Consider the following 15621-nt stretch of genomic DNA (forward strand, 5'->3'; position numbering starts at 1 on the left):
GCTGATAGAACTGTGGCAGGTGAACTTGATTCTTGATAGAAAATGAGAAGAGGACTCTACTTTCCTTCTGGGGAGTCGTTCCGGCCCAAGGGGAAGCTCTAAAGATACTGACACGAGGGCTTCCCTAAGGACAGGGTTAGATGACCCTGCAGTGAACCTCATAGTAGATATGCCCTTCCAAAGCTCAGAGCCCCCAGCCAGCATTTCAGTCCCTCTTCCCCACTCCCCTACTCTTAATCATGAACATACAACCAAAGATAGACACATATTTGAGGGGACCTCTAATGGTGGACGACAGAAACGACAATAAATACATGCCCAAAGCACCTTGGAAGATGTAGAGGCTTGGCAGGGAGAATAAAACACAAAACAAATGAACAAGGATAAGCAAACACTATGCGTGATGCCTTCAGAAAGACAAAACAAAAGGTTACATCCATGAAACAGTAACACAGTGCTATGCAAAAAGAACATTCAGAGGAGAAAAGAACCAGTCCTGAAATAAGATAGCAGAAATTGAAAGATCAGTAGAAGAGTTGGAAGATAAAATTGAAGAAATCTCAAACGTAGAACAAAAAGACAAGAAAATTGGAGAAAAAGGAGAAAATTTAAAACAACAATAAAAAGAACCAGTTCAGGAAATCCAGCCTCCAGGTAATGGGTTTCAGCAAGAGAGATCAGAGAAAAGGAGCAGGGATCGTTACAACGTGAGGAGTTATAAAGTAATAGAAAATTACCAAAATGGAAAGCAATGAGTTTCCTGGCTACAGAAATGCTCTGCACAGTATTCGGTGGATGCAACAAACTCAGGCCAGTATTTTGAAATTTTGCCGCACTGGAAGACAAAAAGATGTGCCTGCATCTCCCGTGCTTCCTCCCAAAGACGCTTGTACTGTGCCCCTAATTCACAGCCTGTCATCACGCGACACTCCAGCCTTCACCCCCGTGCCCTTGTCTCTTCTTTCTCCACGCCTTCTTGCCTTAAACCTGGCTCTTCCTCAGGAACTCAACTTGCCCTGCAGCTGTCTGAAGTGGTCCCTGCCTCTCTTCCACATCCCTGCTGTCACTCAGCCTGGAGGTAGGCTAGGTGACCTTGTCATGCCTCACTGCCATTTTCAGACCACGTCTCCTCAAAAGCACTTGATCTGCATTTAGATTTCATAAAACCTACAATTGAAAAAGTAGTTTCACATAACCAAGTTACTCCAGACAATAAAAAGTTTCTCAATAACTGGATCAAGTATCCATTATAAAATTCAAATTAATTAAAGTGAAATGACATTAAAAATTTTGTTCCTGAGTTGCCCTTGGCACATTTCAGGCGCTCAGTAGTACCATACGGCTTTCTTGTTGGGCAGGGCAGAGCTACAGGCTGAGAGAGTCAAGTTAGATTGTGCAGGTGTATCTGTACGCCCTTTGGAAGGACATGATGGCTGGCACTTTTTAGTGATAGTGGAACCCTGTCTTCACCTTTAATGATCGGAAATGGTTTGCCAGCTCCCTGGCCCCTCAGGCACTTGAATGCTTCTCCTGCCTCCACCACCGCCACCCCCCGGTGTGAGCACTTAGCACATAAGCTCAGTGAGCCTTCCTGACCCTGTCTGTGTACTCCCATGCCCCTCGCCCGTCTTCTTTCTTCCCACCTCCCTCCCAACGGAACTCCAGCTCCAGAGGGACCCCAGCAGCCTCCTCCAGTCCATTGATCCACCTTTTCATGTGCCTCCCTGCCTCTCATGGCATCTTTCTCTGCTCTTCCTGATTCAGAGTCTGTGGTCACTGGCAGTCATTGCCTTACCCCCACCTCACTTCACTTTGTCAAAACCAGACTTAAGTCCAATTTTCTGCTTCGTTTATGTGGCATGTACAGCAGATTATGGCAGGGAAAGCCACCTTGCCAACTAACTGGCCTTGCTCAGCCTCACAGACGCACTACGGTCTTAAAGCAGCCCATCAAAGTACACTCGCCTGCACCACTCCAGACAACTGTTTTATGTTTCCTTTTTTCACAACTCCCAGGCTTCTTCCGTCTTCACTGTTAGTCGACAAACTTGCTCCTTTTTTGAGAAAAAGAAAATCAAAAGACAACTTTGGAAGGCCGAGGCAGGCGGATCATCTGAGGTCAGGAGATCGAGACTAGCCTGGCCAACATGGTGAAACTCCGTCTCTACTAAAAATACAAAAAATAGCTAGGGCATGCTGGCGGGCGCCTGTAGTCCCTGTTACTCGGGAGGCTGAGGCAGGAGAATCACTTGAACCCAGGAGGCAGAGATTGCAGTGAGCTGAGATCGTGCCACCACACTGCAGCCTGGACAACAGAACAAGACTGTGTCTCAAAAAAAAAAAAATTTTTTTTTGAACATGAATATATGCCTGTCACCCAACTTTAGTTCTCAGCTTATCAGCTCTTGGCCAATTTTGCTTCACCTATATGCTTACCTACCCGCTCCTATCATATTATTTTGAAGCAAATCCTAGATACCATGTCATTTCATTTGTATGTCTTTCAGCATGTTCCTATGGAGAGATACATAACATTAAAAAACCAATAACCCCTTAATATCAAATAGCCAGTCATTGTTCAGGTTTCCAGTGGTCTGAAATGTCACACAATTTGTTATATTTTATATTATTTATTTGAATGAGTATTCTGATAAGATGCATACATTGTGATTAGTTAATATGACTTTTAAAACCATTTTATTATTGAGGTTTCCTCTTTTTTTTTTTTTTTTCCTGCAGTTTATTTGTTGAAGAAACTTGGTCTTCTGGGCCGTACCCTCTCTGGATTTTGTTGATGGTATCCCCAATATATTCATTTCCTAGGGCTGTTGTAACAAACTACCACAAATCTTCTGGCTTAAGGCAACAGACGTGCATATCTTATAGTTCCAGTAGCTAGAAATCTGAAATGAAGGTGTCATCAGGGTTGGTTCCCCTGGGAGGTTCTCAGGGAGAATCTACTCGTGCTGGCTGCCAGTGGCTGCTGTTGATCTTTGTGTTCTTGGCTTGCAGGCACAGCACCCCAATCTCTGCCTCCGTCATCACATGGCCTTGCCCTCGTACCTGTGTCTCAAATTTCCCTTCCCTTTCTGTTACTAGGATACTTGTCACTGGATCTTAAACTAAACTCTACATCCAGAACTCTACATCCAAATGTAATTAAGGATCTCAAGATAAGAAATTACATTAATTACATTTGCAAAGGCCCTTTTTTTAAGTAAGGTCACATTCACAGTTACTAAAGATTGGGACTTACATATATCTTAAAGAACTCAGTTCAACCTGTTGCACCCATAGTGTAATTTCACTTGTTCTGTCCTCCACATTTTCTGTAAGTTGTTACTTAACTCTGAAGGTTTGATCTGATTTTTCTTTTTTTTATTGCTGCTTGTGGCAAGACTGCTTCGTAGTTTGGTGATTTGGTCTCTTACCAGAAGGCACACAGTGTCTGGCGGTCACCCTTTTTGAGATGTTGGTGGCTCTGAAGATCAGTACCCGGATCCATTAGTGATTAAGTGTTGTAAACTGGTATATTCTTGTCTAGTTATTCTCTCTCAAATCCACTCTCAACTGGTATTTGTTCCCACCACTTTACCAAAACTAAATGTGTCAGGATTGCTCCCGTTTTCATAGTGCTAAACTGATGGTTAATTCTCCATCAGAGCCTTCCGTGGCCTCTCTGCTGTACAACACAATTGATCTCCAGCTCTTCCTGGATCAGGTTTTTTCACCTAGCTTCCAGGTCTTTATAAACACCACAGGCGTAGTAATAACTGTAAACACTTAATATGGCTTTCAGTGTGAATAACATTCAGCAGAAGGGAGATGTGGCATGCTAGCAGCAGCTAAAAGAGTCACAGTGGTTGCTTCTTGGAGGGAGCCTGACAGGAAGTGAGCAGGAATGGGGAACGGGACCTGCTCTTTATTTTAAAGACTTTTTGTACTATTTGGGTTTTTTGGTAATGTGTCTGTGGTATCTGAGAAAATAAAAATCCATTTTAAAAATACTTAGTCAATGTAGGGCTTTTATTTTGTCCTAGGTATGCCTGGCAAATGCGTATCTTGTATTTCTTATCCTTGAATGCCCTTGGACTGCTATTTTCCGGGTTTGTCTCTTGTCTCTTTCAGAATGGCGGTTCGGAAAACCCTCATTCCTCCTCAGCCTCCTGATGTTGCTAGTCCTCGAGTGGAAAGCTCTATGCGGAGTACATCTGGGTCACCTAGGCCTGCAGGGTGAGCACCTAAGTGTTCTTAGCACTCTTGCTTGTAACCACACATCGTTGCAGTGGCGGGGAGTCTAATATGCCTGCATGACATAGTCTTGTTAGGTTGTGTTGCCCAGGCTGGAGTGCAGTGGCTATGCTCAGCCGCCATCATAGAAAATCGTAACACACGACAGCCTTGAACTCATGGGCTCAAGTAACAAGCCTTCGCTTCCTGAGTAGCTGGGACTATAGGCATATGTCACCACTCCCAATTTACATGCTCTTTCTAGCTGCATCACCTGAAAGCGTTTTTCAACCTCTCTGATTCCCATTTGCCTCATTTATAAAGTGGGCATTGCGCATTCATATAACATCTACCTCATAGAATTGTTGTGTATTTAAGCAAAATGATACATTTAAAACACTTTGTATGTGCCTTATAGCAAACACCCAGTTGCTATGGCATTCAAAAATGACATCGTGACAGTATTTATTTTTGTTTTTTCTGTTTTTGAGACAGAGTTTTGCTGTGTTGCCCAGGCTGGAGTGCAGTGGCACAATCTTGGCTCACTGCAGCTTCTGCCTCCCACATTCAAGAGATTCTCCTGCCTCAGCCTCGGGCGTAGCTGGGATTACAGGCATGTGCCACCACACCTGGCTTTGTTTTTGTTTTTTTGTTTGTTTGTTTGCTTGTTTTTTAAGTAGAGACAGGATTTCACCATGTCAGCCGGGCTGGTCTCAAACTCCTGACCTCAAGTGATCCACGTGCGTCAGCCTCCCAAAGTGCTGGGATTATAAGCATGAACCACCATGCCCGGCCTTATGACAGTGTTTGTTCTTTCTCTTCTCATTCCACAAGTAATATTACATTGGAAAAAGTAATTAGAGAATATAAAAATACTTAAAGTATAAAGTGAAAATTATTGTCTCATTCTCTACCCACATTGCCAATCCCACTTCCTAGAATAATGTTGACCAGTAACAGTTTTGGGGTTTTGTTTGTTTGTTTTTTCCTGTAGACTTCCTCTATGGTCAGGAAAATAGTTCTGATAAGTATCTTTCCACATCTTTTCTGCATACACATGTAGATAGATTGATAGATTCTTTTTGTTTGTTTGTTTGTTTTGAGACAGAGTCTTGCTCTGTCACCAGGCTGGAGTGCAGTGGCGCTCACTGCAGCCTCCGCCTCCTGGGTTCAAGTGATTCTCTTGCCTCAGCCTCCGGAGTAGCTGGGACTACAGGCGTGTGCCACCACACCCAGCTAATTTTTGTATTTTTAATAGAGACGGGGTTTCACCATGTTGGCCAGGGTGGTCTCTATCTCTTGACCTCGTGAACCTTGGCAAACTGTCACACTCTAAGTTGAGGTCTATTTCCATCATTCACCCTTTGCCCTTCAGTGTTGTGGAACATCTCTAAGACTTCATTAAATGTGAAGGTTTTTGCCAGCATAACTGCTGAGACCTCTTCATCCTTTTCCTCAAAACCACGTTGCCTTCACTTCTTCTTGGACTCTGGGTACACACTTTATAGCACCATCTTTCTGTGTGATGGCAGTTTGCTGATTCACTCAACACCACTCACAGTCATATTGACTTCTGAAATGCTAAAACCAGCCTTCCCTAGCAGTAATTCATTTTCCTAATTACCATTTTCTTTCAGTGTGGGAGCTAACTTCAACACTTCAGCCTTGAATAATTATAATTTTTTTTGGTTATTACTATTGTCAGTCCAAAATAGAAATAAACACTCTATTTCTGCCTTAAGTGGCTTTCCTGATGCAGTTTAGACTGAAAGATGATATAAAGCTACTTTACCTTCCTTTTTATATTCACTACATTTTTCAGTATGGTCCATACAGCTTTTTTTTTTTTTTTTGAGACGGAGTCTCGCTGTGTCTCCCAGGCTGGAGTGCAGTGGCGTGATCTCGGCTCACTGCAAGCTCCGCCTTCCGGGTTCACGCCATTCTCCCGCCTCAGCCTCCCAAGTAGCTGAGACTACAGGCGCCCGCCACCACGCCCGGCTAGTTTTTTGTATTTTTAGTAGAGACAGGGTTTCACCATGTTAGCCAGGATAGTCTCGATCTCCTGACCTCGTGATCCACCCGCCTCGGCCTCCCAAAGTGCTGGGATTACAGGCTTGAGCCACCGCGCCCGGCCGGTCCATACAGCTTTTTACAAGTGTAGGTCTTCTCCTTTTTTCTCTTTGCTGGTCCATTTTGAAATCTTCAAATCACATATAATTTCACTTCTGGCCTCATCCCTTTTTGATCTTTTGCTGCATTTTCATCTTGGTTGACCCATTCTCACATTCAGTCTTCCGTTTTCTTAAAATTTCACATTGGTTTATCACTGGGACGCCAGAGCAACACAATGACATGCTTTGTTTGCTTGATGAACTGTTTATGCGGAACTGTTTATGGTCAGTGATTGGTCATTACCAGACTTAAGAGGTGATGTGATTGGTTACTGATCATCATGGGCCTCTGTTAGTTTCGTGGTGATTTGGGGACCGTAGAGCTCGCCACATAACAGTGGGGATACATTCTGAGAGACACATCAGTAGGCAATTTCATTGTTGTGTGAACATCATGAGTGTCACTATACGAACCTAGATGGGATGGCCTACTGCATACCTAGACTGTATGGTCCAACCTGTTGCTCCTAGGCTAAAAACCTGTACAGGACTTGACTGAATACTGTAGGCAGTAGTAACACAGTGGTACATATTTGTGTATCTAAACATAGAAATTATAATCTTTATTTATTTATCTTTGAGACAGAGTTTCAGTCTTGCTGCCCCAGGCTAAAGTGCAGTAGCTCAATCTCGGCTCAGCACAACCTCTGCCTCTGGGGTTCAACCGATTCTCCTGCCTCAACCTCCAGAGTAGCTGGGATTACAGGCATGCACCACCACGCCTGGCTGATTTTGTGTTTTTAGTAGAAACAGGGTTTCTCCATGTTGGTCAGGCTGATCTTGAACTCCTGACCTCAGGTGATCTGCCCGCCTCAGCCTCCCCTAGTGCCGGGTTTACAGGCGTGAGCCACCGTGCGCGGCCAGAAATTGTAATCTTATGGGACCACTGTCATGTGCGTGGTCCCTTGTTCATTGAAACATCCTTATGTGCTGCATGACTATTCTGATATTTACACGTGTGAGCTTCGTGCTCAGTGAGGACTACCTGTGTATTCGGAATCACAGGACCAGGAAGGAAGACTAGCCTGGAACCGGAGGGGAGAGCTGCACAAAATGGCTTAGAGATGACACTGAGAGCTGGATTATTTAGGGCCTTGTGGGCTGTTCAGAAACCTTTGGATTTTATTCTAAGACAGAGAGCCATTGGAGGATTAAGGCATAGGAGTGACATGATCTGACTTATTTTAAAAGCATCCCTCTGGCTACCGTGCTGAGAATAAACTGCAGCAGAGCAAGGGTAGAAGCAGGAAGACAAGTGAGAGCTGATAAAACCGTTAACTATCTTCACGGCTTAAACCTACATGGAGGTAGTGTTGTTGTTTGTTCATTTGTTTAATGACATAGGGTCTCACTCTGTCACCCAGGCTGTAGTGTAGTGGTGCAGTCTCAGCTCACTGCAACCTTAACCTCTCAGGCTCAAGCAATCCTCCTGCCTCAGCCTCCTGAGTAGCTTAAGAGCCACCATACCAAAGCTCATTTTCTGTATTTTTTTTTGTCGAGACCGGGTTTTGCCATGTTGCCCAGGCTGGTCTGGAACTCTTGGGCTCAAGCAGTATTCCCACCTCAGCCTCACAACGTGCTGGTATTACAGGCATGAGCACCCCACCCTGCCCATATGTCTTAACAAGTGTTTGGATTCTGGATACGATTTGAAGGTACAGCTGACAACATTTTCTGATGGAATGGAGAGAAAGAGAGGAGTCAAGGATAGCTCCCGTATTTTACCTGAGCATTCTAAAATGAGGAAAGCTCTGAGAAGAGCAGGAAAAAAAATCAGGTTAGTTTCAGTCGTTTTACTTTTGCAATATCTATGTGGTTGGACACCCAAGTGGAAGTGTCAAATAGACAGATATAAAATTCTGAAGTAGGCTGGGCGCAGTGGCTCACGCCTGTAATCCCAGCACTTTGGGAGGCCGAGGTGGTTGGATCACCTGAGGTCAGGAGTTTGAGACCAGCCTGACCAACATGGAGAAACCCCATCTCTACTAAAAACACAAAATTAGCCGGGTGTGGTGGCGCATGCCTGTAATCCCAGCTACTCGGGAGGCTGAGGCAGGAGAATCTCTTGAACCTGGGAGGCGGAGGTTGCAGTGAGCCAAGATCGCGCCACTGCACTCCAGCCTGGACAACAAGAGCAAAAGTTCATCTCAACAACAGCAACAAAAAAATTCTGAAGTAATACAGCTCTAGAATTGAAGATAGAAGTCCATGCTGGTGATAGAGATTTAGGAATTGTAAGCAGGTGTTCTTTAGAGCTGTGAGAGTGGAAGATGGTATAAATAGAGAACAGAAGTGGTGTAAGGACCAGACCTGAGGACATAGCATCTTTAGAGGTCAGGAAAATGAAAAACCAGAAAAAGTGACTGTTTCTCTATACTATGTGATGTTCTGAGGTGTGTTGGTGCCACAATTAGTCCTCAGCTAAGGAACACTTCGGGTTTTTATTTGCTTATTTTTGTTTTATTTTTAGAGACAGGGTCTTGCCCAGTCACCCCGGCTGGAGTGCAGTGGCGTGATCGTAGCTCACTGCAGCCTTGAACTCCTGGGCACAAGGATCCTCCCACCTTAGCCTCCTGAGTAGCTGGGACTGCAGGTGGGCATCATTATGCCCAGCTATTTTTATTTTATTTATTTTTTTGAAACAGAGTCTCACTCTGTTGCCCAAGCTGGAGTGCACTGGCACCATCTTGGCTCACGACAGCCTCTGCCTCCCAGGCTCAGGTGATTCTCCTGCCTCAGCCTCCCGAGTAACTGGGATTAAAGGCACCCACCATCAGGCCTGGCTAATTTTTGTATTTTTGGTAGAGACAAGGTTTCACCATGTTGGCCAGGCTGGTCTCAAACTCCTGACCTCAAGTGATCTGCCTGCCTTGGCCTCCCAAAGTGCTGGGATTATAGGGGCGAGCCACCACACCCAGCCTGCTAAGCTGATTTTCATATTATTTTTGTAGAGATGGCGGTCTCACTGTGTAGCCCAGGCTGGTCTTGAACTCCTGGCCTCAACTGATCTTCCCACTTCAGCCTCCCAAAATATTGGGATTACAGGCATGAGCCACTGCACCTGGGCTGTTTTTGTTTTTGTCTTTTTTAAAACAAAGTCTCGTATGGACTTAGTTTTCCAGTGTTGGTCCCGGAGGTGAAGAACCTGCCATGAGGTACAAAAGTCTCCCCGTGAGCAGCAGCAGGTGCAGAAGTAGGGTGAGCAGGGCTCTTTTTCAGGCTGTTGGATTTGGTATGCTTCAGAGAAGCTGTGGAGGTGGGGCCCGCACAGGCACTCCGACTGGCTTTATTTGCAGTAGGCAATCTGTGGCACCTGAAAGTAGAGAGCACTTGGATTGTGAAGAAATAACTAGCTGGAAGAATGAACCCCCCACACTCCCACACCCAAGTAAAAGTAATCTCATGTAAATGGCCGTTTTAGAACTAGCCCCACTCCATTCACTGATGAGTAGCAAAAAAGGATTAATACGAAGATAATTAAAATTAAAACGTAAGAAAGGAGCATCAAAGTAAACTAATCTGTTCCCTAAGACACTGACCAAAAAACGTTGACAGGGGACAGATGAAATTTGTAATGAAACATGCCACCATGAATTTAAATAACGTAACAAATAACCACCTCTGTGGAGGAAAACACAAAGTTCAAACACAAAAGACTCCTGGAGTAAATGGCAAAACATGAAGCGATGATACAGGAGTTGACAGGACTCAGTAGAGAACTAATGAGGATACCACAGAAGGAAGGCAAAATTCAAACTGCACAAGATGGTATTGGCCGTAGAAGATAGAAATGAAAAAGTGGATTAGATAGAAAGAAAGATAGTCATGTGTCGTGGCTCATGCCTGTAATTCTAGCACCTTAGGAGGCCGAGGTCAACAGATGGCTGGAGCCCAGGAGTTCGAGATCAGCCTGAGCAATATAGCGAAACCCCAGCTCTACAAAAAATAAAAAAGTTGGCCGGGTGTGGTGGTATGGGCCTGTAGTCCCAGCTACGCAGAAGGCTGAGGTGGGAAGATCACTTGAGCCTGGCAGGTTGAGTTTATAGTGAGCTGTGTTCATGTCACTCCACTGCAGCCTGGGTGACAGAATGAGAACCTGTCAAAAAAAAAAAAAAAAAAAAAAAAGCGAGAGAGAAAGATAAAAAAAAAAAACCTACAGAGCATACTGTGATAGAAGTAAGACCAAGCATGCGTCATATCATGTCGTGTCAGTGGCTTCGTTGTGGGTTGAGTTGTATCCCCCAAAAGTCGTGTTGAGGTCTTAACTCCCAGTACCTCGGAATGCCACCTTATTTGGAAATAGGGTCATTGTAGATGTAGTTAGTCAAGGTGAAGCCCTGCTGGAGTAGGGTGAATCCTCAATTCAATATGACTGGTCGTTGTCTTTTTTTTTTTTTTTGGAGGCAGTGTCTTGCTCTGTTACCCAACCTGGAGTACAGTGAGTGGTGTGATATATGGTGTGATATAGGCTTAAGCGATCCTCCCACATTAGCCTCCCAAGTACCTGGGACTCCAGGCATGCATCACCATGCCCAGCTAATTATTATTATTATTTTTTTTTTTTTTTAGACAGAGTCTTGCTCTGTCACCAGGCTGGAGTGCAGTGGTGTGATCTCAGCTCACTGCAACCTCCGACACCCTGGTTCAAGCTATTCTCCTGCCTCAGCCTCCTGAGTAGCTGGGATTACAGGCACACGCCACCATGCCCAGCTAATTTTTGTATTTTTAGTAGAGACGGGATTTCACTATGTTGGCCAGGATGTTCTCAATCTCCTGACCTCATGATCCGCCCACCTGCCTTGGCCTCCCAATGTGCTGGGATTACAGGCGTGAGCCACCATGCCTGGCCCATGTCCAGCTAATTTAAATAAAAAAATTTTTTTTTTTTTGAGATGGAGTCTGCCCTCTCATCTAGACTGGAGTGCAGTGGCACAATCTCGGCTCATTGCAACCTCCATCTCCTGGGTTCAAGAGATTCTCCTGCCTCAGCCTCCTGAGTAGCTGGGACTACAGGAGCGCACCACCACACCCAGCTAATTTTTGTATTTTTAGTAGAGACCGGGTTTCACCATGTTGGTCAGGCTAGTCTTGAACTCCTGACCTCAAGTGATATATCCAGTTAGCCTCCCAAAGTGCTGGGATTACAGGTGTGAGCCACCACTACTGGCCTAAATAAATTTTTTTAGTAGAGACAAGGTCTTGCTGTATGGCACAGACTGGTCTCAACCTCTGGCTTCAAGTGATCCTCTTGCCTTGGCCTCCCAAAATGCTGGGATTAGAGGCGGGAGCCCCCATACCTGACCTGTGACTAGTATTCTTAGAAAAAGGGGAAATGAGGACACAGACAAATACGTGATGTGAACGTGGAGGCAGAGACTGGGAAGGTGCCGAGGAGTAACGAAGACTTCCAGCAAAGCCACCAGCAGCTGGGAGAGGAGGCCTGGAATAGTCTGTCCTTCCTTCAGGCCCACAGAAAGAGCCAGCCCTGCTGACGCTTAGATCCCAGACTTCTGGCTCCGGAACTGTGAGACAAGCGGCTTCTGTTGAAGCCACACTGTTTGTGATGGTTTGTCGTGGTAGCTCTAGCAAACGAATACAGGTGTTACCTCGCCTGTTTCCGGACTGCATTACAAGCAGAACCCACTTCTGCTCTGCCTTGTGTACAGAGGCCGGCCAAACACAAAGTGATTCAGGAAGGTCAAAATGAAACAGTAAGTAAAGGGATGGCGAACTTGACTTGTGCTGACTTACAAGAGGAGATTGATACTTTATCGGGAGGGAGGCAGGTGTCATAGACAACCACTGAAAAAATTGTATTACTGGGTAAAAAGTCATAATTAAATGTAGTAAATACTTAAAACCCAGTACTTACTAATTATTCAACTACATTTTATCCTTCTTCCCATTGAATAATTACGTAGAATGGTGTGCTGTTTCACGTCCCCCCCGCCCGCCACCAACCTCTGCCCCACTCCACATTGAAGAACACATTGGCAGCTTGAAATTGGCCCTGGTCGGAGCACTTCTTCCACAGAAGTTATCAATAGCACTTCGTTTACTGTTTTGTTGATCATCTAAGCAGAGATTGGTACGTGTTTTCAGTAAAGGGAAAAATAAAGAGTAAGTTATTTTAGGTTCTGTGAGCCGCGTAGTCTCTGCCGTGAATCCTCACATCTGGTGTGGCTGTACTGAAAGACTTCATCTGCAGAACTGATGTTGGGCCGGGATCTAGTTTGTCAGCGCCTCGTCCAGACATAAGAAAGGAATGGAGAAAGCATTAGTCATACACAACTTGAAAGTGCTTGTCAGGCTGGACGCAGTGCCCTCACGCCTGTAACCCCAGCACTTTGAGAGGCTGAGGCGGGTGGATCACTTGAGGTCAGGAGTTTGAGGCTAGCCTGGCCAACATGGTGAAACCCTGTCTGTACTAAAAATACAAAAGTGAGCTGGGTGTGGTGGTGCACCTGTTGTCCCAGCTACTTGGGAGGTGAGAGATTTGCTTGAGCCCAGGAGGCAGATCTCTGCAGTGAGCCGAGATCGCGCCACTGCACTCCAGCCTGGGCAACAGAGTGAGACCCTGTCTTTTTTTTGTTTCTGAGATGGAGCTTTGCTGTTGTCACCCAGGCTGGAGTGCAATGGTGCAATCTCTGCTCATTGCAACCTCCTCCTCCCAAGACCCTGTCTTTAAAAAAAAAAAAACAAAAAAAAAACTCTAGCCACGGTGGCTCACGTCTGTAATCTCAACACTTGGGAGGCTGAGGCAGACAGATCACCTAAGGCCAGGAGTTTGACACCAGCCTGGCCAACATGGCGAAACCCTATCTCTACTAGAAATACAAAAAATTAGCTGGGCGTGGTGGGGGCCACCTGTAATCCCAGCTACTCTGGGGGCTGAGGCAGGAGAATCGCTTGAACCTGGGAGGCGGAGGCTGCGTGAGCTGAGATGGTGCTATTGCACTCCACTCTGGGCAATAACAGTGAAACCCTGTCTTTAAAAAAAAAAAAAGCTTTCCTATAGCTGTTACATTATGAAGATGCCAAAAAGTTAAGGAAGCGTTCTGCATGTGTTCGAAACCATTATCTGACTCAGGAGAGAAGTCTCACGTGTCATTGTGAATATTTCCATTTTCTCTCATACTGATTTTTTAGGTCTGTTCCATTGTACTTGGAAAAGATCCTTTGGGTTCAGTCTATACATTTTTTGAAATTTGAATTTTGACCTAAAGTATGGTCTGTCCTGGAGATTGTCCCATGTGCCCTTGAGAAGAACATGCAATCACTGTTGGTGGGTGGAGTATTCTGTGTATATGTTAGGTCTAGTTTGTTTAGTGCTCCAGTTCTCTGTGTCCTTGCCAAGTTTCCATCTGGATGTTTCATCCATTATTGAAAGTTGGGTATTGAAATTTCCAGCTATAGCCAGGTGCAGTGGCTCACACCTATAATCCCAGCACTTTGGGAGGCTGAGGCGGGTAGATCACGAGGTCAGGAATTCAAGACCAGCTTGTCCAAGATGGTGAAACCCTGTCTGTACTAAAAATACAAAAATTAGCTGGGCGTGGTGGTGGATGCCTGTAATCCCAGCTACTCGGGAGGCTGAGGCAGCGAATCGCTTGAAACTCGGAGGCGGAATTTGCAGTGAGCTGAGATTGCATCACTGCACTCCAGCCTGGGTGGGTGTCATCCTCTCTGTCTCTCCCTTTAATTCTGTCAGTATCTCCTTTATTCTGCTACGTGGGGCACCGTTCTTTGATGCGTGAAGGTTTATAATTGCTGTATCTTTTTCTCTTTAGTGTGGTGTGAACACTTAACATGAGATCTGCCCTGGTGGGGAGAGGTTTAAATGTACACTGTTGTTCATTGCAGGCACAGTGTCACACAACAGAGCTCTAGAACCTCTTCGTTTCGCTTAACTGAAACTTTATGCCCTTTCATTAGTAACTGCTCATTTCTCCCAGTTCTTTGATCTTCTTGATGAATCTTTTATTAATATAGTATGTCCTTTGTCTTGTTTTGGATTTAACATCCATTTTCTCTGATATTGATACAGGCCCACAGCTTTCTTTCAGTTACTGTTTTCATGAAATATCTTTTTCCATCCTTTCACATTTTGTATGTTACTGAAGTTAAGTTGATCGATGCAAACTAGATTGATATGAATTTAGACTGCTGATTGTAATCCCATGGTAACCAATTTTAAAATACCAGTGAAAAAAGATAATGTCATCTGAGAACTCAAGTTACACACACAAATATTTTTTCAAAAGATTTATCAAGCAAAGGTAAACAAATTGAAATCTTATCAGAAAAGGTGGAATTCAGCTTAAAAGCAGAACACAGAGGGTCCTTTTTTTTTCTTTTCATGAGACTTAATGTCACTCCTGTTGCCCAGGCTGGAGTGCAGTGGCGCAATCTCAGCTCACTGCCGCCTCCACCTCCTGGGTTCAAGCACTTCTCCTGCCTCAGCCTCTTGAGTAGCTGGATTACAGGCACGTGCCACCACACCCGGCTAATTTTTGTATTTTTAGTAAAGACAGGGTTTCACCATATCGGCCAGGCTTGTCTCGAACTCCTGACCTCAGATGATCTGCCCGCTTCGGCCTCCCAGAGTGCTGGGATTATAGGCGTGAGCTGTCGCTCCCGGCCCACAGAGGGTCCTTTATAATGCTGAAGAATCTAATTTACAATGAAGTTTGTTTATTTTATTTATTTATTTATTTTTTTTTTTTTGAGACAGAGTCTCGCTCTGTCGCCTAGGCTGGAGTACAATGGCATGATCTCGGCTCACTGCAACCTCCACCTCCCAGATTCAAGCGAGAATCTCCTGCCTCATCCTCCTGAGTAGCTGGGATTACAGGTGCACACCACCATGCCTGGCTTATTTTTTTGTATTTTAGTAGAGACAGGGTTTCACCATGTTGGTCAGGCTGGTCTTGAACTCCTGACCTCATGATCTGCCCACCTCAGCCTCCCAAAGTGCTGTGATTACAGATGTGAGCCTCCATACCTGGCCTACAATGAAGTTTTAACAGTTAAGAATATCTGTGTACCAAATAATGTAGCATTAAGGCTCATAAAGCAGAATTTACAAGAAGTGTGAGAAGGGTTTCAAAGAGCAGCTTAGGAGCACAGGGGCTTTAATTCATGTTTTTCAGGCCTCATCAGTTCTAGCAGACAACAAATAAATAGGATATAATAATAAATCGAAATAATAATAAGGGGA

The 15621-nt window shown here is 44.8% G+C and overlaps 1 protein-coding gene across 10 annotated transcripts in view; it reads left to right on the forward strand.

The window, feature by feature from the left end:
• The window catches only part of LOC105492414 (Sin3A associated protein 130), an 86927-nt gene that overhangs the window by 47148 nt on the left and 24158 nt on the right, over window positions 1-15621 (forward strand). For 6 of the 10 annotated variants that reach the window (XM_011759467.2, XM_024796206.2, XM_011759469.2 and 3 more), the window contains exon 15: window positions 4129-4233. The exons of the other annotated variants lie outside the window; for them this stretch is intronic. In XM_011759467.2, the coding sequence (XP_011757769.1) occupies window positions 4129-4233 (105 nt within the window). The remainder of the gene's footprint in view (window positions 1-4128; window positions 4234-15621) is intronic. 10 annotated transcript variants of the gene reach the window in all.

This window comes from Macaca nemestrina, chromosome 11 (genome assembly GCF_043159975.1).
Source record: "Macaca nemestrina isolate mMacNem1 chromosome 11, mMacNem.hap1, whole genome shotgun sequence".
Classification (NCBI taxonomy): domain Eukaryota; kingdom Metazoa; phylum Chordata; class Mammalia; order Primates; family Cercopithecidae; genus Macaca; species Macaca nemestrina.